This window comes from Dicentrarchus labrax, unplaced genomic scaffold (genome assembly GCF_905237075.1).
Source record: "Dicentrarchus labrax unplaced genomic scaffold, dlabrax2021, whole genome shotgun sequence".
Taxonomy (NCBI): Eukaryota; Metazoa; Chordata; class Actinopteri; family Moronidae; genus Dicentrarchus; species Dicentrarchus labrax.
Genome location: NW_026136714.1, coordinates 18,872,309 through 18,897,679, shown reverse-complemented (window position 1 = coordinate 18,897,679; position 25,371 = coordinate 18,872,309). Strand labels below are relative to the sequence as shown.

The 25,371-nt window shown below is 37.8% G+C and overlaps 2 protein-coding genes across 2 annotated transcripts; both read left to right on the top strand.

Moving 5' to 3' along the window:
• The first annotated feature begins 255 nt into the window (after window positions 1-255).
• On the top strand, window positions 256-3,055 carry LOC127376719 (interleukin-1 beta). The gene is made up of 5 exons (XM_051423909.1): window positions 256-387; window positions 811-1,034; window positions 1,592-1,756; window positions 2,139-2,272; window positions 2,381-3,055. The coding sequence occupies exons 2-5, from the start codon at window positions 815-817 to the stop codon at window positions 2,645-2,647; spliced, it is 786 nt and encodes a 261-aa protein (XP_051279869.1). The 5' UTR covers window positions 256-387; window positions 811-814; the 3' UTR covers window positions 2,648-3,055.
• A 1,294-nt stretch (window positions 3,056-4,349) lies between these two features.
• Window positions 4,350-12,993, top strand: ckap2l (cytoskeleton associated protein 2-like). The gene is made up of 9 exons (XM_051423833.1): window positions 4,350-4,536; window positions 6,058-6,124; window positions 6,367-6,421; window positions 6,576-7,780; window positions 8,954-9,149; window positions 9,354-9,512; window positions 10,878-10,938; window positions 11,669-11,810; window positions 12,397-12,993. Exons 1-9 carry the CDS (start codon window positions 4,497-4,499, stop codon window positions 12,698-12,700), a joined length of 2,229 nt encoding a protein of 742 aa, XP_051279793.1. The 5' UTR covers window positions 4,350-4,496; the 3' UTR covers window positions 12,701-12,993.
• The last annotated feature ends 12,378 nt before the right edge of the window (window positions 12,994-25,371 follow it).

Genomic DNA, 25,371 nt, shown 5'->3' with positions numbered 1-25,371 from the left:
TCTTATATATATATATATATATATATATATATATATATAAAGCCCTGAAACCTGCTCTCTTCTTATCAACCATTTGCATACATTTATGAGCACGTTTGACCTTTCTTTCCATTATTATTTATTTATTATTATTTATTAGTAATTTATTTTAATTGTATATGAAGGGGTAGTTCAAGCAGAAACTTCAAGCAGATATTGCAGTATTTCATCATCACGTTGTACGCAGCAGAGAGGACCATCCCACTTCCTGGGGAAATCCCTTCTTGACAGTAATGTGTACAAAAACCCTGCAGGTTAGCACAGACAGGCAGATCAACATTGACAGAGCAACTGTTGGGATCTTAACCAAACACACTAAAGCAACTTCTAATCTACTGACCTTAACAGGTAAAATGACTTTTCTTATGTTTTCTTTTTTTCTGGAGCAGATTTTAAACACGATCTTTTGCTTTTTTAAGTTACTTTGAGTATAGTTGTGGATTGAATCTTGTTACAGGACAGTTTCTTTAACATTTACAGCCTGTTGTGTCATTAAAAACTGCTAGAAGATCTATTCTGTCGGATGAAAACCTTTTTACTATGATATGGCAGCTGTACAAGCACCTTGCAGTCACATGCTGATACAGTAGTGAGTCATGAATCACTGCAGCAGCAGACATAGATGTAGCCTTTACAACAGAGAGTAAAAGGATAAATAATTATATTCAAGGAAAGGAAATGTAATAACAATGGAAACAGGCTAATAAACAGGTAGAGTTAAATTTGAAAATCTAGCTACATTGCCTGAAGTTGCTTTCTGTCTTCCTACAGAAACATGGAATCTGAGATGAAATGCAACATGAGCGAGATGTGGAGATCCAAGATGCCCCAGGGACTGGACTTGGAGATTACCCACCACCCACTGACAATGAGGCGCGTGGTCAACCTCATCATTGCCATGGAGAGACTGAAGGGCTTCAGTTCAGAGACACTGATGAGCACTGAGTTCAGAGATGAAAACCTGCTAAACATCATGCTGGAGAGCATAGTGGAAGGTAATCACACAGACAAGACTTAAACGCTATTGCATTAAAAAGCCCTGGACTGTTTTCTCTGTAACCCATCCTGCCGTAAGTCCTCCTAAAGGAACTGTGGGAAGTTGAAGGGAAGTGAACAGTTCAGTTACAGATCCTGTTAGTCTAACTTTAAAGTTTATTATTTTCTGTAACTGGAAACCAATTGAACTAACTGTAACACCTGTGAGTGAAGCCCTTATGTCCCACACTCAGTCAGACTGTATATTGCTATATCTCTATACATCTCTATTATTGTCCTGTTGTCTGCTGTAACTAATATGTGGGTGTTTAGGGTTTGTTAAAAGGACTTTTACTGTTCCATAAACTAAAATATTCTGTATATCTCCAGTGGGGTGATGAAGTTGTTGATAAACAGCAGTAAATTACTCAGATTTTTGGCCCTTCAAGAATCAATTGCGCATGAAGAGACACAGTCTATGGCTGTTATTGCGATTCCTGCTGCTTGTTGATAAAAAAGAAAACATACTCTGAAAAACATAACTCAACAGATGTCAATTTTTCTTTGCCCCCATCAGAGAAAATTGTGTTTGAGCGCGGAACAACTCCAACAGCGCAGTACAGCAAGCGACGCGAGGTCCAATGCAGCGTGACCGACAGCGAAAAGAGGAGCTTAGTTCTGGTCCCGAACAGCATGGAGCTCCACGCAGTGATGCTGCAGGGAGGCTCGGACAGATGCAAAGGTAACTAACTGCATGTGACAGATAGCTCAGATGGTTGGAAAATCATCCTCTGGGTCATGGTAGATGTTTGCAATAAGGGTTGACAGGTTTGGTTTTAGTTTATCTGACAATTGTTGGCTTGAGATTTTAAGCTGAAGCTGTTTAATGGTGATAATTTATTTATTTTTCAAATGTAGGCCTACACCTAAAATGTCCCCAAAATTCAGTGTTTTCACCACTACTGCAGGATGGAAAACACACAGTAACACTAATACCGAGCTTGTCTTGGCTCTGTTACATAGACACAGATGTGAACTTTTAGTGAAGTGCACAGAAGACAGAGGTTGACATTGTCTTTCAGTTTTCATGAAAATGAACCCTTATACTCTGCTTCTCTCCTCAGTCCAACTGAACATGTCAACCTACTTGGACCGTACACCCAGTGCTGAGGCTCAGACTGTGGCTCTGGGCATCAAGGGCACAAATTACTACCTGTCCTGCCACAAGGATGGAGAGGAGCCAACCTTGCATCTGGAGGTAAAAACTGTGACTCATTACACAAATCTCACATAAAGATTACACACTTTGTAGTCCTGCTGATTTGATCTACCTGGTCGTCTGACATGTCATCTTTTCACACCTCAGGTGGTGGACAAAGCCAGTCTGGCGAACATCACCTCGGACAGCGACATGGTGCGATTTCTCTTCTACAAACAGGACTCCGGTTTGAACATCAGCACCCTGACGTCTGTCCCCTTCAGCAACTGGTACATCAGCACAGCAGAGGAGAACAACCGGCCGGTGCAGATGTGCCAGGAGAGTGCCAGACGCCACCGAGCCTTCAACATCGACAACCTGAAAGTGGATCCAACAACTGAGGATCAAGTTTGTCCCCTTTTGAATGGACAGTAAAATACACTGCACTTCAGATATTTTGTATTGTGTTCAAAAAAATCAGCAACAAAGATATCTATTTTTGTTTTAAATCACTACCACTGTTGACTAGAACGACTTCTGCAAGTTTTACAGATTGTTTATTTACTGTATGTACCAAGTACAAAAAGTAAGATGCTTAATGTATTGACATTGTCAAGTATCACCACAAGGTGGCATTATTGTGCTGCCTGGTGAGCACCTTTTGTATTTATTGTGCTGAATGACATGAAACGCTATTATTGCTTTTATCTATTAATTTATTTTATTTTAATTATTTATTAACTAATTAATATAATATTTAATATATATGTATCAATTTTGAAAACTGCTTTCTAACAATTATTTAAATGTGCAATGAATCTTTAATAAAGCCTTTAATTTTCAGTATTTGGATTCGTGTTTTATATGCTCACTCAAACAGGGATAGATCACTTCACAACAGACATTAGTTGTAGCCCAGTTCTGAAGCCAGTAATCTTAAACAGAGTTTGAGCTATAGTACCCTTATCTATCTCTTATTATTATTATTATTATTATTATTATTATTATTATTATTATCAAGGCCATAACTGATCATAACTGTCCTGAAGTTTTAAGTGACAGGGGGTTATTTGATGAAACACAATAATATTTAGGAATCGGCAGTAAATTATGCGTCTATTATGATAATTAGTAAATATGTATACTATTAGTACACTTTTATGCTACATTATACTTCTACTCCACCACACTTAACTTATTATTAGAGAAATATTCCACTTCATTTACTTGACAACTCTACTTACTTGGCAGAATGGAATTTTGCATACAAAATCTTTGATCATTTAACAAGCGATGCATTTGTAATAATATCTATAGATATATATTATATAATATATATCTATAGATATATAATATATATATATATAGATATATATTATATATATATATATTTATATATATATTAATATATAATATATATATATATATATATATGATATATCTATATCTATATAGATATATATCTATATATATAAATATATATAGATATATATTATATATATATTTATATATATAATATATATATATATATAATATATCTATAGATATATATTATATATCTATATCTATAGATATATAATATATATATATGTATCTATAGATATATATAATATATATTATATATATATCTATATATATATAATATATATAATATATATATATATAATATATATCTATATATATTTATATATATAATATATATTATATATATATATAATATATATTATATATCTATATATAGATATAGCTATATATTATATATATATATCTATATATATTATATATATATATCTATATATATATAATATCTATATATAAATATATATAGATATATAATATATATCTATATATATAATATATATATAATATATATTATATATATCTATATATATATATATATAATATATATTATATATATATATTATATATATACCTATATATATATATATAATATATATATAAATATCTATAGATATATAATATATATCTATAGATACATATACAGAGGAACTATTTTAAGTAACGGATCTTACAGGGCGTGTCGGCGTTCCTTGTTTACGTTCTCTGCTCCAATCAGCGCTTTGTTCTTGCGCATGCGTGTTGTTTTTTCGGAATTTAAAATGGTCCAATCAGAGAAGAGGAGGCAATTTCAAACCCGGATGCGCGAGCCCAGTTGTTAGCTACTTTTTAACGTATCGTAAACTAAGAAGTTTAACGAGGCGTATTTTAAAATCATTTAGGTTATCTGGACCACGTCGAGTGAAGAAACTGAACTCTAACAGAGATGGAAGAAGGAGAGACTGTATCGATACTACCCAGAAAAGGTTAGCGAGCTTGTTAAGTTGCATAAAAGTTAGCTCAGTTAGTTAGCGTTAGCTAGCATCGGTTAGCTCGTTCAAACCGTGACTGATGGCAAACATTTCATGTCTAGTTAACATTAAATAACGTAACAGCGTTAACGACGAGGCTTTATATTAGTTCTTCTGAAGTTAGATTTGTTACTCGTGTAAGCTCCCTTTCTGTTTCTTCTGATGCTGCGCTGTAATGACAAAGTATAAACTGTAGAGGGTGTAAACAATGCCGTAACGCAAGCTGTTTACTTCTGCTATGCGTTCAGCTTTTTCTTATTAATTACGTTACGTTACTGTGTCAATAAGCATTACATACCAGTGATGACAGTATGAATACAGTGCAAACAATGCATGGTTAAGATCCTCGTCCGTTTCAGTAACATTATCTGGAGGTGAGAGTGGATCAAATCGTTATATCTGAAAACATGCATTTCTGTCTGATTGTTTAACAATAATAAAGAACAGCGCTAGGGTTAGTGGTTAACAGTGAAAGTAAGTGCTACATTAGCTATATGAAATGGGCTGCAAATAAGTTAATAGTTATTCCTTTTATCATGGATTCTTCTTCTATTCATTTCTATATTCATTTCTTATTAAACTGTCAGAAAGCAGTGAACAAACTCAACAACGTTCACATTTCAAAAGATGTGTGAAGTCTGAGATTAATTATTATTCATACAATTAATCAGTTATCAACACTTTTGTTGTTGTTGTTTGTCGATCAACTAACAAATTAATTGACTACTCATTTACTCTAGTGCAGTCACTTTATTTAGATTCTCTACAAGAGTATAAATGTGTCACCAACCCGCAGCCAGATGTCAGTAAGTTTCTGTGGATTTGTCTACATCCACCAGAGCTCTTATTCTAGATGTTGGTTACAGCTGCTGCTGTTTCATGTGGATTAAAGAGATATTCACCTTCATTGTTTTGTTTCTCGCAGTGTAGTAGACAGTAGATTTACTAAACTTTTTGAGCTCTTTTTTTGTTGCATCCAACAAGAGGAACTAAACTGTAGTTCTGTATGTAATATAATGTGGTTGTGTACTAACATTGTCCCAAATGTTTTAATCAATGTTCAAAGCCAGAGAAATCTGTAACTTTATTCAGGTTATGGTGCGTTTCACCAGTCTCTTTGTGCAAATGCTAACAGCTCCTTTGTCTGCTGAACAATGTAAGAGACACACTGATCTTTAAGGTGAAACTGCTTTATTTTATTTTAATCACTGGGCCCGTTTGTTTTGGAGAGGAAGAGACCACTGTGGATAATTCGGCTCCTGGTAGAAATCTCTTGAACGATGAACACTGAAGGAATCCAAAACGGGAGAAGCTGACTGCATAATGATACTTTGTCTTTTGTTATTGTTTTCATGTGGGAGACCCTCTAGTGGCAGAAATTACATATTGTATGTGGAATTCACAGTTGAGTATAATATATCAAGTAATTCATGGGACCAGTGCTGAATTCCTTTTTTCTGTTTTTTCCTGTCACAGAGCTGCGTAAGCAGAAGCTGATGGAATACCTGGCAGCAAAAGGAAAGCTGAAACAGCCTAACCCTAAGTAAGGAAATATTATAATATAATATTATATTGTTATAAAGCTGTCTGGTTGCTTGTAATGTTAAGTAACAGAATGTTCTAAATAAATAACAATTTTTAAATTGAGAGGTTTGGGCTTATCGCCCTGTTCATTGTTTTTAGGACGCATAGTTACAATACCATTATACCATTCATCTCTAAGAAAACTGAGGCTATACTACACAAAAACACTTGATTTAAAATGTTTAAAATTTTTGTTCTCAGGCCATATCTCCGGGATGACAGTCAGGTTAAGAAGCCTGTGACTTCTGCACTAAAGGTGCGTGTGAACCCTTATTTGTGCACATACAGAAATGTTGATATTAATGTCATACTGAGTTGGCCTGTCAGTCAGGCTTGATTGCTTATGTGATTCAGAGATCTGGAACTATGATAGTGCAAGTTGTTTTTTTAAGTTGTTTTTGTTTTAACAGGTTGTTACAGGAAAAGAAAACAAGGCTCCAGCTCAGATTTTCAGCAATGACCCCACAAAAACCACAAAGCAGCCTGCCAGAATGCCGTTGGGCGTCACTAACAAAAGTAATGTAAAAGATAGCATCCTGACTGGACGTAAGAGCAATCGCCCACCTGCAACAACTGGCCAAGCACAGCCAAACCATGATAAAAATCTTGTGTTCACAAGAATGAATTCCGTTGTGTCCTCTAAGTCCAGGCTGAATGCAGCCAGCCACCTCAAGAAGCGGCCAAACACAGGAGCACAGTCTTTAGGCAAAGCTTCTTCATATTTAGCTCATACTGCTATGACAAAATCAAATAGCAGATTTGGCAGTAGCTCAAATGCTGCCTCGTCACTTCCAGTAAAAACAGTTAGTTCCAGATTGAGTCTTGGCCCTGTTGTCAAAACAAAAACAGGACTTATCCCGGCAGTGACCCAGCCAATAAATGGCCTAATTCAAAACTTAACACAGACCTCTACCAAAGCAGCTAATAAGTGTGAGTCCAAAACCTCATTATTGGTTTCTGTTTCCACGAAGTCTGCCAAGGCTCAGAGAAAAACATTACCTACCACTGCTCTTATAGATAAAACAACTGTTACTTTGACTGCAAGAGATGGGATTAAAGTTCAAGATCACAACAAGTCTAACTCTAGACCACTTTTGAGTAAACATTCTCATCCATCCTGTAAGAGTCAATTATTGAGTGGACTGAAATCAATGTCCAGCAACTCCAACTGCACAGCTGCCCCTATTAAGCCATTGGGGAGAGTTGGGATGTCAAAAACGAATCAATCAGCTGGACCAACCACCAAGCTGAAATCTGAGGGTGAAGGGGAGAAAAATAGGAAACATTGCAGAGTTCACGCCAGAACGTCCTCAGGACAAGTGGGCCCACGCTGCTCCAGCAGGGTTATGCAAGCTGCTATGGCTGAGCTTGGAGGGAAACCCAAGACATGTAAAGAGACAGATAGCAGGAAGGGACAGATTTCAGCAAATGCCCCACCACCAAAAACTGGTATAAAAAGAACAGGTGCTTCAGCATTGCCCCAGACAGTGCCACGGCCTGCCAGGACCATCTGCTATACAGGCCAGGCCACAGACATGAAGACACCAAAGTTTCCAGTCAGTGTCATTCCCCACACTGAGGGAAAGAAACTGACTGCTGTCCAGGTGGAAAGAATGTAAGTAGAACAGTGCAGCCAACATTGTGTAACATTTAGGAAAATCTATTGGAAAGAAATGGAATATGATAATCATAGCTATGTTTTCATTAGTGCCACCTCAGAATAAGAATTGTTATATTTGTTTATTTAACTGTGATAGCGTAATAAGAATATTTTGTGTCATAAATCAAAAAAAAATAATCGTGATCTCAATATTGATCAAAATAATCGTGATTATTATTTTAGCCCTTATCATGCAGCCTCAATGTCTATGTTGGAAAATGTAAGTAACACTATCGTGAATATTATTTCAGCAATATTGCACGGCCCTCCTTGTCTTATTGTATGTGGTAACTAGCAATGACTTTAGCTGTTCTACTGGAACAATACCATGACATTTTTTTATTGATGAATTTTTCTTATACTGTATATGAGGCTGGGTATTCTAACAAGGGAAATTTCCTTGTCACAGCAGCAATTACTTGAAATAAATAAATACAAATATATAAAAAAACTATGATAAAAACTAAACTATGGTATGGTGGTAATTTGAAAAAAAACTAAAACAGAAACTACAACATTGATCAGGTGTTGTAGAGTCTGACAGCGGCAGTCCAGAGTGTCATACAGTAAACACATTTTAAGGGATATCAACACAATTACCTACCAAAACCTTTTGTTGTCCATACAAGAACAAAATAAAATAGTGATATTCAGCAGGATAACAGAATACAAGCTAATACAATGAATCTGACCGAACATTCGATGCCAAGTTGGAGTGGACCAGGCTGTGAAATATTCACAGTTAACATAAGGAAAGTGTTTGGGGAGTTGAAAAGTTGAAACGTGCCGGAAATTGTGTAAATTGGCAGATACAGATCTTCCTTGGTTCAATACCGCTGTTGTTAACAATGATTGTTGTTCTGCGTAGGTGGACAGGGTCTGGTTTCATCAACAGTTTACCCTTACAGTTGCTGTGACGTACAACTTCTTATAATTTTACAAAACAGACAAATGGGAAATTCAGCATATGCTTTCTGTCAGGCTGCTCCCTGTGTAGCTCGAAAGTCTGAGAATTGGTTTGGGAATCCGCATGGGAAGATACTCATTAGAGATGTCCCGATCAATTTGTTTGTGCTCTGAACATTGGTCCTTAAAACTGCACCCTCTGCTCTATTATTTGGTCTCAAGGAGAAAACTACAGGAATGGCGGGAAGCTAAGGGGATTTCCTACAAGCGTCCTCCAATGCCAGTGAAACCTCAGGTCAAGCGCACTGTGGCTGTGCCCCAGCCTTTCTGGACCACCATGAATGAGGAAGACGAAGCTCACTCCCTCATCTGTGCCGTGGACAGATCTTTGGTTGATTGTATCAAATTGCTTGGAGAGGTACATGTCATTATGCCTTGTTCATCTGGCCTTTTCATCTGATGTAATATCTCACTGGAATTTAGGGGTGTGGACATCTGGATGTGTTATGGGCAGTGAATAATCATATAATTTGTTTCAGATGTGGTTCAATACAATAAGTACTTTGGTTAGAGCATATGCTCTTTCTTTTAGTAAATGATTTTGTCTGCTTCACACCAACAGGGTTGCCCTCCAGACCAGGTGAAGGAGGTCCTCTCACGACTACCAGCTGTGTCCCAGAAGTTTGCCAAATACTGGATCTGTCAGGCCCGTCTGATGGAACAAGAGGGCAACCTTGATGTCCTTCCTATGTTTGAAAAGGCTGTTGGTGTTGTGTTGGAGGTAAGACGTGTGGGTGTAAAGATTGAGAGGACATCAAATACCTCATTCTGCACGATTGGCCTGAAAAGTAGCCTGTGCAGGCAAGATTTCCTTATGGTCACCATTATGGTTAAATTCTTGTCATCAACGTGTTGAAATCACTGGATTGGCAAGAAACAGATGTCTCTTCTTATAATAGTTTCTCACTTGAATTTCCAAAAAATAAACTATGTTCTGTCTGGTAACGCAATATGAGAATATATAATAATATATTATGGGATGATGGACTGACTGATAATTCACACAGGTTGATATATCAGCATCTGTTAACTGATCACAGATGCAGTATTTTAATATCGGCATGTATGTCCGTCTATAATAGGACGATGTAGTAGTGCACAAAATGACTGTACATCGTCCCAATCCTTGTTGATAAGTAAAAAGATATTTCACTAAAGAAATGCCCAAGATATACTCGAGGTAAATGAGAAACATAACACAGTTTGTCCTTCAGGGAGAACTGACAAGCTAATTTTTCAAACAGAAAATGTCTTGCTCAGTATATAACTTTTGCTACAGATGTCAGCCGATATATGGTTTTCAGTTTTTGTAAACTCTCAAACATGTATCTGCATAAGTCTAGTCTAGTTTAGCCACCTGTTTATTTTATCTATAAATTGTTTCTCAAAATGAAATTACATATATTAAGATAGATATAAAATGTCCATATTAGAGGACTTTCTTGATATCAGAAACCTCCAGTTAATGGATTAATTATATTAGAAGATCGTAATAGAATTTAAAATCATTTTGGCCAGTGTTAGCAACTACAAGACGTTCATTCAGCTGGTCAAATTGTGACATTTTCTTTGCAATAATAAGCTAATAAATTCAACACAAACAACCAATGTGGTAACCCTACTGTAATTGATGAGCAGCTTGAGCACCAATACTAGCATTTTGCTCGACCTCTTAGAGCCTAACAGCTCAGTTTTTATCATCAGTGACAAGCCAAAGCAGCAGAGAATTTGGTTGTGCAAACAGCCGTTCAGCTCTGATAGCTGACTGGGTTTTTAATTTCAGTGTGCTTCTGAGAGAAAGATCACTGTGTCTAACGATAAGAAAGATGTTTACATTGCATTATGGCTGTTCAAATGCTCAGAACCCATGTAATTAGCAGTTTCATGTATCTGTGTCTGTAGAACAAAAGAAATTGCAGTTCTGATATAAAAAAAAATATTATTGTTCCATCCTCCTCTGTGTAGTTCAGGTTTTATATTGTTCCTGGCAGCTTGATTTCCCCAACACACTTGTTATGTTGTAATCCAAAATGAATTACTCCTTTTTGTGTTGCTGTCAAGTTTCCGCCTGTTTCTTTTATTCTAGCCAGTGGACGAGCTGCGGACTGTGGTGTTTGAGATTCTGAAGAAAAAGGACGAGATCCAAGGTAGTTGGCTTGCATGTCTTGTTTGCAACCTCAGTGGTTTAAACCATTAACAGACAGACATTCTGTTGCACACCTTAAAGTCATTATTTTTTATAAATAAATAAATGCTACATTTGTCTTGAATTTCTTGAAAGTTGTAGCCCCCATGCAGACTTGGTAGCTGTAACTTGATATAAAGTATGCAGTTCTTGTTACATTCTCTCTTTTGTTTGTATTTTTCAATAAATGTGTCACTATGGTCTGCAAAGACAAAATTGCAGTCAGGTGGATACATAATTTCTCCCTATAAATTGGACACATGTAGCACATTGTTGTAGCCATGCGACTACCTATGTTATAATAAAATTAGTAATCATATATTTCATACCTGTAGTACCATTGGTACCAGCCTTTGTCGTGTAGTTACAATCACACACAAGGGTTATAGACATGCAAATAAGAAGAGATGGTAGACTGATGGGCTGCCACTTAGCGGGGGCAATTAGTGGCAATGCCCAGAAGGTGAATCAGCAGTCCTCTAAAACAGTTTTCACAAAAAATATCATATCTCACAGAGAATTATTACTCATTGTTTTAGTACTACGGTCTGCAGGTTTTTGTTTGCGTTCCCTTTTAGAGCTCTGTGTGTAGTTATTCTTATTGGCTATTATTAGTCTTAGTTCATTCTTACAATGATAAGGTTTATAATTGACTTCAACTCAGATTTTCATGTTTTTGTCTGCATCTGTAGAAAGTGATGCAGAGGATGACCAGATTTCAATTCCTGAGAGTAACAACGACCCAATGATGACTCCTAACCCTGCCAGAGCCCTCATTTGTGGGGAGAGAGGAGACTCATCTGTCGTAAAGTACAAGATTACAGCAACTCCTGGGTATGTTTGAGTCATGTTTAGGAAATCTTCCAGAAACTATGTCTGTAACGTTAGCGAGTTCGTTTCTGCTTTGTTGAGTGGAATAAAACACATTTGTTAGTGGTCCAGAGAAAAAAAAATGTAAACACAGCTTCTCCATGGTATGGAACATAAAACACAACATTTTCAGCAGACATTCATGCATAGTAAAGTTTTATAAAAACAAGTTGAACAAAAAAATTAAATAAAAAAAAACATTTTCAGTACTTAGTAACACCCCTTCTGGCAGATATCAGTTTGAAAATGCTTTTTGCAGATAAAAGACTCTTTAAAACAGTCTTTGGGCCACTGCTGGTATTGTCTCATATAGAAACAGAAACACAAATGAGGGCACCATCACACATCAAAAGCATGTGTCAGCTGGTGGGCGCATATCAGCATAAAGACGTTTTAGGGAGAGACAGACATGTCTGGTTGTTGTGTTTCTTTCTTTTGTCTAACCCCAAATGTTTCTTCTACTTCATATATACTGCTTGTCTTCATTATTTCTTGGAGGCTGAATAAAGTTGACAATTAGGATTAATCTTTTTTCTTTGTGTTCCTTCAGTGGCCTTCCAAACCAACAGAAAGGACCGGCACGCGTCAACGGCCAGGAGGTTCGCTTCTTCACTCCCGTTAGACGCTCAGTGCGAATCGAGAGAGCCTCACTCCGATATCCTGCGTCCCTCCAGGACCATGATCTTTGTGTGGCCTCCTACAATGACCTCATCTCCGAGGAGGAGAGAAGAGAAGAACAGCGGGGTGGGGAGGCCAGCCCATCTGCTAACAGCACGCCAATGTATGTCTACAGACAGAACGAAGCACTTCAAGACAAGGTGCTCGTTCAGCTAGTCTACGATGAAGGCATTTAGCTTTAGGTGCTAACTTTAGCTTCACCAGTTTGCAGTTGTTAAATGCAGATGATGATGAATTTTTAACTGTTCACACAGCAGCAAGAAAAAAAGTAAAATGTATGTGTGTACTTTGGTGTTGTCAGATCTCACCCTTTCTCTGGAAAAGAACCTGACAATTAGGTAATGAGCTGTTTTATAGCAATAGGAATTTTTTCCACTTGTGCTTATCCCTTTGCTCTTTGTATTATTTTGTTCCTTCTACTAATGTGTACATAGTTATGTAAAATAAATGTGTTTTTTAAACCTATAAAGTATATCCCCTGCCCTTTATTAATCTTGATCTAGCACGTGTTCTCTACACAACAGCTAGTATTACAAAAGTACAATGAAACTACCTATTGTTTTTTGCCTTTGGCATGTCTGAGTTGGTGGAAAGTTAGTATTGGTTGTCTGTACATTATGTCTTACACTGGTCCCACCCCTGAATGGCATGCTAGAAGTGATTGTTGCGATACCAATGATACAAGCATGACTAAACACTGCTGACGATAATAAGGTTTCATCAACTAAACTGAATTGTGTAGAGGCTACTTGTTGAGTTGAGTTGAGTTTAGCTGGAAAGGCAGCATAGCATCTCTTCCACAACTGGGAATTGCTGACTGGACCTCGTCCATGACGTTATAATTTAAATGTGCTTTTATAAGTGTGTTAGAGATTACACTATTTTAACGCCCATAGGCATTTAGTCCAGATTTCCGGGAGTACCTTGGAAAAATTACGTTTCTTTGAAATACTTATTACATTATTGATTATTAATTATGATTATTATGACTTATATTACGAAGTGGATGATCTCTTCAAAGTATTGTATAAAGGTCTGCCAAACACAATCCTTCGTCCAAACATTGAGGTGCTGATCATCTCCCGATTGTGTTCCTTTACTTTTCTACGTATTCTTTTCTTCACTTTCTTTTTGGATCCCAAACGTTGTATGAGCCCAGACAAGTGTGTACAAAACATACTATGTATATATTATATTTTCATTAGAGATCATATTTATTACATATGTGCAATGTGCACCTCACCAATATCAGTGATGCTGGATAGATGAGTAGCAATGATCTTCTGGGCTCTTTCAATCACCCACTGCAGAGTCCTGTCCTGAGCCGTAGCTGTCCGAGCTGCCAGTTTGTGATATTTCCAGTCAGGATACTTTCTCGCTCCTCTGTAAAAGTTAACAAGAGCCTAGCACAGGATTTTTTTCTTTCTTAAGCTTCCTTAAGAAATAGTTGTTTTTGAGCTTTCTTAACCAGTGTGGAGATGTGAGATGACCATGACAAGTTCTCTGCAAACTGGTGGGGGTACAGGCTGGCAGGGATGTTATTCGTTATGTGCTGGAGAACCAGTTTCTCTGAGAGTGAGTGCCGCAGGGTCTTCCGTGACAATAATATGTTAAAAATGTCAGTAATGATCAATCAACTAGCTGATTGGCACATATGTTTTGTACACAGCCAGATAGGTTTTCAGGCCCAGCCCTTTAGTAATGTAGGAAGTATGACTCAGCATTAAACATTGAAGGAAATTTTTTTTTTCCCCTTTATGAAATAAATCTTGGCTGAAGGGGGGGACAGATGAGTACAATCTTGTAAGTCAGTCAGAGTTGGGAGTGCTGAGAAAAACTGATGTGATGATGTCAAAAGATCTAGATCTATAACCAAAATCACACATCCTGTTGTATTAATGGCCCATGTGTCACTGTACAGTTGCTGCAATTGCAATTACCCTATGTACTCAGTTTCCACATGACCCGCGTCAGACGAGAAAGACAAAAAAAACAAATACCTTGAAACACAGAGAACAAGCTCATCCTAAACCATTAAGCAACACGTTTGAAGTTGAATGGCAAACGAAAGTCCTCTCTTTCGCCTACCATTCCTTCTTGTCAGCCACCTCGGCTTCCCTCAACAATCCACGCTCCCAGCCTTCATTCACCGACAACTCCAACATCACCGGGCCTTCGCCCCCCAACAGCTCCAGGGGAGTCTTCGGCATCCGACGGACATCCCTCCCTTCCAGCCGCCTCGGGCGAAGCCACCACGACCCAACCCGACCTCACCTCGCCATCTCTTTCTTCACTTTCTCACAGTCACACCAACATCCTCTCTCCCATCAGACGGTCTCAATACTCAATACTATTCCTCCTGGCTCACAGACGCACTAAACAACAACTTTCTCTCTCGCCGCACAGCCACCTTAACTACACCATCCGCATCATCCCCCAAGGTCAATCTTTCTCATCACACCTCCTTTCCATAACCTCCTCCGTCCCATCTCTCCACAAACCCGCCACACCGGACGATGCATGCAAAATGGAGCTAAAATTATGGCACTGGTTCCTCCCATCATCAGCATTTCATTCTTTTACAACAACCACATCACTAAGCGAGAATACATTCAGCTATTCACAGACGCAGCACCTTCCGCCAAAGCTGCCACTCAGGTGGTTTTCAGCCAAACGGCTGCTCGAATTCTAATCCCTCTCTTCTTCCTCTGCCATCTGCGAAACGTACCCAGTAATCATAGCAGCTATTCTTTTGGGTCACAAATGGTCCAAAAAATCCGACACCATAAACACGGGACCAGTCCCACCGCCTCGAGTTCAAACGGAAGCTCACCTTAGTTTCAGCCCAGCATCAATTCATTACCCGTGCCTCTCACATCCCAGGTCCAAAAAAACACAATCACCCACACACTCTTCTGCTTCTCGTTCCAGAAATTCTGACAATTGGCACCAACCCCCCAACGCCGTTCAGACTCCAGTCCCACCGTCTTCAGCTACTATCTTCTACTGACTCTGCGTTTTCCTGCACTCGATGTCCTTACACCCTTTAGCTTCGTCCCCCCTGTACCCACATGAAATCGGTTCCGTCACTTCCGACAAATCCCGTCCAAATCAGGAATGTCCCCAGAGCCATACTCTGGGCGTTCCTTCAGCATTTGAGCCACCTCCACTGCTTCCAGGCAGGGAATCCCATTTAACTCCTCGCCAGATGGTCGTCTCAAGCATATCTTGCGTACATCTGTAACAACCTAAACACACACCTTGTAGATGAGGCATTCTGATGTGGGACAGCCATAAGCTTTCTTTATCCATAAAAAAAACCCTTAAAAGTCCAGTGTGTAACATTTAGATGAAATGACAAGGTTGGCAGAGAATCAGGTGCAATAATTGGTCAAACTCTTCTCCTTTTTCTTTTTGACAGGTTAGTCCCTGCTGCCTCTTGCTTTTAGCCCTGAGTAGTGTCACCAGCTTTATGTGTAGTTTAGAGTGACAAATCATACCGGCATACTTTTGATGTCAAAGTGTGTACCTGCTACGCAAAATGCTTTGGCAGTTCTGCAGTAGCGAAGAATGAACAAATCGAACACAGGCTCTAGATAGGGCCTAGTTTCATTGCTACCGTAGTTTCTGTACCTTGCAAACTACAACTTCACTGCTATATGGTATTAAATCCTACACATGGTCTATTAAGTCTGTCAGCTTTTGGTCTGATTTCAGTTCTTTTTGTCAGCTGGAGTTTGGTTTTCTCAGACTGTATTTAGGGCTGAGAGTATAGTATTTCTTTGAGCTCTGTTTGCAGTGACAAATCTTTCATCAAGACACGAGGAGTGACTAAACTGAACCTAGGACTCAGAAATAAACTGACGCAGAAAGCAAGGCTATTTTAACATAATCCTGGCAGCAATAAAATTTTCCCTCAAAAGGGAACTGGAAAAACAAACCAATCAGTGCAATAAAAATGGAATTTGGACAAGAAGAGTCCTAAAAATAATGATCTGCGTGGGAACTCATAACTGTAAGTAAAGTCTAAACTGATATAGTTGTGTTTTTGTTCAGTAATCAGTGATGTCCAGCCCCCAGAAACACGCTCCTTTAGTAGCCATGTAGTTGCTAGCTAACCAATGAATGAATCTTCACTCTGTGTCACTAAAAGTTGAAGATAATTGAAAGGTGAATGTCATTGCCACGACCCGGCTCTGGAACCATGACAAAAACAAAGAGACGCAGTTGAACGACAAATTAGAAGTAATTTATTAACATAACAACATAAATGCAACCAGAAAAAGAACTAAGTAGAAGATGAGGTGTGGTTTGTCAGTAACATCAGTAGTGAAAGTGTGTGTATGCATGAGTGTGATGTATAATGAAAAGTAAATGTTGGATGTTGAAACGCAACAAAACCAAACACCAGAGATGATAGCAAGATAGCGAGAAAGAGAGAGTCAGCCAGAGAGGCGAGGCTTTTATAGCCGGTAAACACTGGGCCAAGGTGCTTCCGGCTATGCCGATTGGTTCAACTCTCAAGTACCTGCTGCTTTAAAAAGGGAAAGAGGAAACATTAGAACCACTCAGGGGACCGTCACAGTCATGATATTATTGGTTGAAATCAGTTTGTTCATGCATGTAAGCACGCGGCACATTTTGTATTACAGAAGGAAAAATGTATTGAATTTTTATATAAAAATACAAAGAAATTTTGTTTTTGTAAAGTAGGGGTACAATATAACTGAGGGTGCAATCTTAACTTTAATATCCTGCCCTGTGGAATATCCAGAGGTGTCATTTATGGAAGACCATTTCTGCCAGGAAAAAAAAAGACTTAAAAACTTAGCCTTGATAATAAAAATATCCTCAAAGTAAGTCGAAATTATGAGATAAAAGACATAAAAATCATAATTATGAGATAATAAGTCGAAATTATGAGATAAAAAGTGTGCATCCACCTCAATGGCAGTTGGCAATATATTCACAGATTTGCACTTCCCGCATCAATAATTCATAATCGAGACATTTTTAAAACACAGCTGATGCTTCTTTCCAATAGTAAAGCACACAACGAACTACAACCTCATTTTCATCAAAACAAGCCTTCCTCTGTGCTGCTCCAATAACATTGATCTCTATGTACACCCTGAGACGAGTGTGCATCCTTTCGAATTTTTTATCTCATAATTCTGACTTTTTATCTCATAATTTCGACTTACTTTGAGGATATTTTTATTATCAAGGCTAAGTTTTATCTGTCTTTTCTTTTTTTTCCTGGCGGAAATGGGCTTCCATAGTAATTGCATTCAATTGGGAGAAGAGTTTTCTGAATTAACATTGACATGAACTTATTTACTGAGCTCACCTGATTTCTGTTCCCACAGTTCACTCTCATTGTGGGTGTTTTCACTTTACCGGACGTTCACGCTGTAAACGCTTACTTTAAAGTGCGGGGGAGGCGGGGCCCTTGCGTAATTTGCTGCCGGGGGCGGTTTGCATGGTGGCCATAGAGGGGCATCCTGTTTCTCATCAACACTCCCAGACACATCTTGAAAAGATGCATTGCACAATTATTTCCTGGGTGTAGGTGTATATATTGGTTTATAAGATAAGATATGATAAGATCGACTCTATTGATCCCAATCTTGGGAAATTAACTCGCTACAGCAGCTCCAAATAAAAACACAATAGACAAGAACATAGCCTTCACATTAAATAAAAATAGAACAGAAAAATACAAGATATAATCAAACTGGACAGATAGAATAAGAGATATATGAACACAATATGCAGATTTGTATATACAAATGTGACGGATAAATGATCTTTAGCATGAAGGAATTACGAACTTGCAAAAACTACATAATGACAACATTTTCTTGAATTGAACGGCTCTGTTTTTCTTAATTAAGCTACAGAGATAGGCCTACTGTTTTCAGCTGTCTTCCCTTGACCACATTTTCCTGGGAGTGCAAAACAAAACGCAACCTTTGTTTCTGCAAAAGTATTCCATAATTATGACATATTAAGTCGTCAGTTCAGAAGAACACTTATTCTTTATGTCTACTGTTTCTAAACTTGGGCTGTAAAGCTACAACACGGAGAGATAAGGATGTGGCGCGAAAATAAGACAAATAGTTCAAATGAACTACAAAGAAAATGGAAGCTGTTACTCTCAGAAGAGCACCAAATGTGTTTTTACTGCATCTTCGTGGAAAATATGGTTGAGCTGCGTGTGTGTGGCCAGTTGCCAAGCGGCACGTAGTCATTAAACAATTGGTACTAGATTAATATCTGTACCGATCAGAGTTTTGTTACGGGAATGAGTTGTTTTTGGTCCGTCCCATAATCTGGCACAGAGTCATGCTGCGGCTATAATAGGGTTTGCGTCCCTCAGTCCCTCAGTTTACAAACTCTCTGCAGAGTCGCTCCTACCACACCACTGCTGCCTATATCTTCCACAGAATGACCTCTCCAGCTTCACAGGATTACACTGACGGTAAGTGACTGCACATAAACGCTGGATTGGAAATTATCTAACTATTGACGTCGCTGTTTTAAACGTCGCTGAGTTTGCACACTGACCGAAAGCTTCCTGACTGGAATATGTGCGTCTTTAATCCAGCTATGTGGCACTTAACTGCATCGGGAGAGAAATAAACTGAGCTTCAGCTAAAGTTAGACAGTGATGTGGGAAATGAAGGAGTATGATTACTTAATTATTACTCAGGTTTCTTTGTTTACTGTTAAATGTTCTGCTCTTTAAGTTGTAAGTTATATGTTATATTTTAGTCATATTTTATATACTTAATTAATACTTAATTAAAATCCATTCCAAATTTACAAAGGCTACAGATGATCAGAAACATGTATTTAGAGTAATCATTGTGCAGACAAACTAAGCATGTTAATTATATTATTGAAGTACTCCAGTACTGTACTTAAGTACACAGGTTGTATCTTTTCATTACATTTTATGGTTCAGTTCTCCAAGGCTACACTTTAAAAGGAGAATATTGTACTTTTTTATTTAATGAACAACGTTAAAATTAATGCTTCTAAATTACAGTAAGAACATTTGCAGTCTTGATTGTTAGTTTCCAATGTTAAAGTGTGACTGTGGATTAATGGAGTTTCCTTTCTCTCATATCTCAAGGAAACAGGATGATCCTGATGGATATAGAAGGCAGATGTGTGATGGTCACCGAGGACCTGAAACTGTGTGCTGTTGACCGTCAAGAAAATGGTAACTATTTTCTAATGACCACAACTCTTTCATGTTGTATTATTCCATCCTGACTGTGCCATAAAAATGCACAAAATAAATATGTTTTCTTGCTTTTGTCCTTTCATAGAATCTTGGGTACAGATAAAGGAACGCACACATGAAGAGAACATTTTACTGGCTATACTCTTCTTGTATAATGGTCGTCAGTATTATGCCAAGGTGGATGGAAACAATGTGGTGGTAGGTAAAAATAAATAAATTATACATATATAGACTAACACACACATAAATACTGGCATTACCGCATTCGTACTATAAGCTGAAGCCACGTGGCATTGCGTTGTGTGGATTGACGTTTATAGAACAAACAACAACCCAAAAGTAATAGCAGAGTGCTTCATCACATCCATTATGAATTTGGGAAACAGGGAGAAACTGCGCGCTGATGGTACAGATACACATAATCCAGCGACGTCAGTCAATGGATCCAGTGTGTCTGTATCATGACAGAGGCATAGAAAGTGAACATGTCAAAAACATGCTGGTCTTTTTACGCAGGAATCACACACATAGTTTTGCAAAAGACTGAAGGAGTTTACTTAATTATCAACATTTCAACTTTATTCTCGAAATGCCACAGACCACAGATGATTTCGGCAAGAAAAGCATTCTACAAACTTTTTATGGATACTTTTCAAATCTCCAGTGTGTGAGTGCTTCCTGCTCAAAAGATAACAAGACATAGATTTTACAACATAACTTGAAACCGACTCAAAGGGCTCATTGTATTGTCGGAGATAACTGAGTTAACCTAATAACCTGAGTTAAGGGGTTGTGTTTTATGGCATGGAATGTCCTAATTAGCTGTTGGGGTCAACCGTAGGTCAAAGTAGACAAGGCCATGGAGAGACCTTGACTTGACATTGGTAAAATAAACAGGACAGACAGGAGTGTTCACTATTTTACGATGTACTGAGATGGATATAAGGGAGAGCATTCTGGAGGACTAGAGAGAATACTTGTGATGTCTTCTCTCCATGCTGCATGTAATAAAGTGACTTAAAGAGACTTAGCACCTCTCAGTTTTGGGAAGAATTTCCATGACAGTATGTTGCAAAATGAATAGTGTGAGTAATTTTATTGAATCTGCATATTTGCTTTTTTCCTAAAATGAAACCTAAACATTGTGTTTTGTGTGTTCACAGTTGGAGAAGGCTGATTGCTGTCAAGTCTCAGAGAGTATCTGGTTCATGAAGGTACGATCGGGATCTGGTGACCATTACGGCCTGCGATCCATGGTTGGTCAGAAGAAATACCTCTCTTATAGCGAGAACAGGCCACGCAATTTCCTCCTCGGTGAAATGAATCGTTTCTTTTCTCTTCAGCAAGCTTGAGCATGAGTGTGTTTGTGTAAAGTGTGTTTTCCATTATTCTTACCAAAGTCAATTTGTATTCGGTTTATTTTTCTGTTTTATTGGGCTTTTATTTTTTCAGAATGTTTGCCCACTTCAAAATAGAAAAAAAAATAGAGTATTTAAAGATGACATGAAAAGTCAAGGCATCACCAGAGTCAGTAGGAATCCCCTTCTGGGAACAATGGATATCTGTGCAAGATGTCATGTAAATCCATAAAGTTTGGGGGACTTGGAAAAGACAGATTAAATGGTCAAAAGGGCCTGAGATATCCTGGTTTTTAATCCCTACTATGGGTGAGACTCCAACACTGGATCCTTAACTTCCCACACTATAATTTAAATTTATGTCTGATCATTTGATATATGAGCCTGCTGGCAAATTCTTTTAAACGTGCCTTTCAAACTCTTTGGCCTAGTTTGTACTTGTCCTCCTGAACTATGGAAGACATGCAACTGTTTCTGAAGTTGAGTAGTTCTCCACATGATGAGTAAACTGATCTTCAAGGATAAAATTGGTTTCCCTTTTGATGTGAAAATATTCCTAAAATGCTTTTTTTTTAATGTGTGTATTTAAGTGGGGAAAGGGTGTTTTATTATTTTTTGAGACATTTATATGTACTGTATGTCTCGGAAGCAGATTGATGTTTATTTGACATAGTTGACGTTGTAGTTAATTAGCAAATATCCTTGTATTTCATGTTTTTTTATTCTATAATTATGCAGCTTCATCAGTGTCATTTCTCATTTTCATTCTAATAGTGTAACTATGTAACTATGTAAACATAAGCACAAGTTGTAATAAACAGTTGTATATCCTGAATTGTGTCCTAGTGCATTAGCAAGAGTGTGCAAGAGAAATTTCGTTAAATTGGGTTCAAATCTGAGTCACTCTCATTCTCTTCCCATACACTATTATGTAATATTTTGCTGTTGATATGAAAGGAAATCTTATAGGTGTAAAGTTATTTTCAGCCACAACCACTAAACTCTTAAGCAATCAGCCCATATGAGTCCTCTCTGCAGTTTCACAAGTAATTTTCATTTTCTTCATTCATGAGTAAAACTCACTCAGGTCTCAACCTGTCAGGCAAAAGTATTAGCAGACATTTCTTAACACATTATCACTTTTTTTCCCAACAGACCAGTTCATACCACTGGCAACAATGTTCAAAACACAAATGTAAAATTAGCCCATTAATGCTTTCAGTCATTTAAGAGATGTTTTATACAGTATTCATATACATACATACATTAACCCTAGTGACTAACAAAGAAATAAAGTATGATACAGAAATGGCAGTATCTGAAAAACTCATATCAAGTCATATCAAATGCTTAATACCACAATCACCAGCCACAAGATCAGATGTTTCTCTTCAACCCAAAGAAGACTGGATGTCTGCAAGTATCTGCAGATGATCACCAGGGATGCATCCGGCTGTTGTCCCTGATCAGAGTCCCACACCGCTTAGACTGGCTCGTTTCAACACAGAAAAACAGCAGTTTAACTTCGAGCCCCTTCTTGCCTGTGCTCTTAATCCTCTGAGGGGTAAAACCCAGCCATAGTGCAAAGGACACGCATTTCCACCACCATGAACGTTTGTGGTTGTAAACAAAAAGTAAAGGGAGTAGGCATGTGAATAATTATTTGGTATCTATGAATGTCTCTAGGACGCTGCATACCAGTTACAAGTGGCGCGTAGTCTTTTCACAAAATGGAATGACATTCATGTCTGCACGATCAGAGTTTCATTACGGCAATGAGTTGTCTTTGGTCCATCCCATAATCTGGCACAGTCTATATTAGGGCTTGCGTCCCTCAGTCCCTCAGTTTACAAACTCTCTGAAGAGTCGTGCCTACCACACCACTGCTGTCTGTATCAGCCACAGAATGACCTCTCCAGCTTCACAGGACTGCACTGACGGTAAGTGACTGCACATAAACGCTGGATTCCTCTCTCCTTTAGACTTGAACTAGACTCTAACATTTTGTCTTTTTCACCTGTTATGGTGACACTGTTATGAAAGTTAATGCACTTTCTAACCGGCATGCAGGTGATCTGGCTCCGCTGCATAAATTATAGGTGTGTACTCCAGCCTGAATTACAGCCTGCAAGAGAAGTTTAGTCATTTTTCATTTAGTTCATGCCAAGATAAACAAAACTGTGGAAATGATCTAACTATTAACATTGCTGTCTTAAGCGTTGGTGGGTTTGCACACTGACTGAAAGCTGCCTGACTGGAATATGTGCGTCTTTAATCCAGCTATGTGGCACTAACTGCATCAGGAGAGAAATAAACTGAGCTTCAGCTAAAGTTAGACAGTGATGTGGGAAATGAATGAAGGAATAATATGATTACTTAATTATTACTCAGTTTTTTTTGTTTACTGTCAAATGTTCTGCACTTTAAGTTGTAAGTTATATGTTATATTTTAGTCATATTTTATATACTTAATTAATACTTAATTAAAATCCATTCCAAATTTACAAAGGCTACAGATGATCAGAAACATGTATTTAAAGTAATCATTGTGCAGACAAACTAAGCATGTTAATTAAAATATTGAAGTACTCCAGTACTGTACTTAAGTACACAGGTTGTATCTTTTCATTACATTTTATGGTTCAGTTCTCCAAGGCTACACTTTAAAAGGAGAATATTGTACTTTTTTATTTAATGAACACAATAAAATTAATTCTTCTAAATTACAGTAAGAACATTTGCAGTCTTGATTGTTAGTTTCCAATGTTAAAGTGTGACTTGTGGATTAAATGAGTTTCCTTTCTCTCATATCTCAAGGAAACAGGATGATCCTGATGGATATAGAAGGCAGATGTGTGATGGTCACCGAGGACCTGAAACTGTGTGCTGTTGACCGTCAAAAAAATGGTAACTATTTTCTAATGACCACAACTCTGTCATGTTGTATTATTCCATCCTGACTGTGCCATAAAAATGCACAAAACAAATATGTTTTCTTGCATTTGTCCTTTCATAGAATCTTGGGTACAGATAAAGGAACGCACACATGAAGAGAACATTTTACTGGCTATACTCTTCTTGTATAATGGTCGTCAGTATTATGCCAAGGTGGATGGAAACAATGTGGTGGTAGGTAAAAATAAATAAATTATACATATATAGACTAACACACACATAAATACTGGCATTACCGCATTCATACTTTAAGCTGAAGCCACGTGGCATTGCCATCAATGGTTGTATTGATTGGTTTAGTTGCTATGTTGTGTGGATTGACGTTTACAGAACAAACAACAACCCAAAAGTAATAGCAGAGTGCTTCATCACATCCATTATGAATTTGGGAAACAGGGAGAAACTGCGCGCTGATGGTACAGACACACATAATCCAGCGACGTCAGTCAATGGATCCAGTGTGTCTGTATCATGACAGAGGCATAGAAAGTGAACATGTCAAAAACATGCTGGTCTTTTTACGCAGGAATCACACACATAGTTTTGCAAAAGACTGAAGGAGTTTACTTAATTTTCAACATTTCAACTTTATTCCCAAATTCAAAATAAAAAGATAAATATTTTTTCTTAATTAATTAATTAACATATTTATTTTTACATGTATCTATGCTTCAGTATCAAAATCGTTGTAGACTTGGAAAGTGACTAAAAAGATCTTATCAATAGTTGAGATAGAAGCAGGTAGTGTATGAAACAATGTATTCTCACGACCTAACTCTGTTGTAGCTGCTGTGAAACCAAGTTGACAGCCTGTGTGATGTTAAAATATTTAATAAAGACCCTGCCCCACCCCTCTGCCTCCATCTTTGACCACAGATGATTTCGGCAAGAAGAAGCATTCTACAAACTTTTTATGGATACTTTTCAAATCTCCAGTGTGTGAGTGCTTCCTGCTCAAAAGATAACATGACATAGATTTTACAACATAACTTGAAACCGACTCAAAGGGCTCATTGTATGTTGCAAAATGAATAGTGTGAGTAATTTTATTGAATCTGCATATTTGCTTGCTTCTTAAAATGGAACCTAAACATTGTGTTTTGTGTGTTCACAGTTGGAGAAGGCTGATTGCTGTCAGGTCTCAGAGAGTATCTGGTTCATGAAGGTACAATCGGGATCTGGTAACCATTACGGCCTGCGATCCATGGTTGGTCAGAAGAAATACCTCTCTTATAGCGAGAACAGGCCACGCAATATCCTCCTCGGTGAAATGAATCGT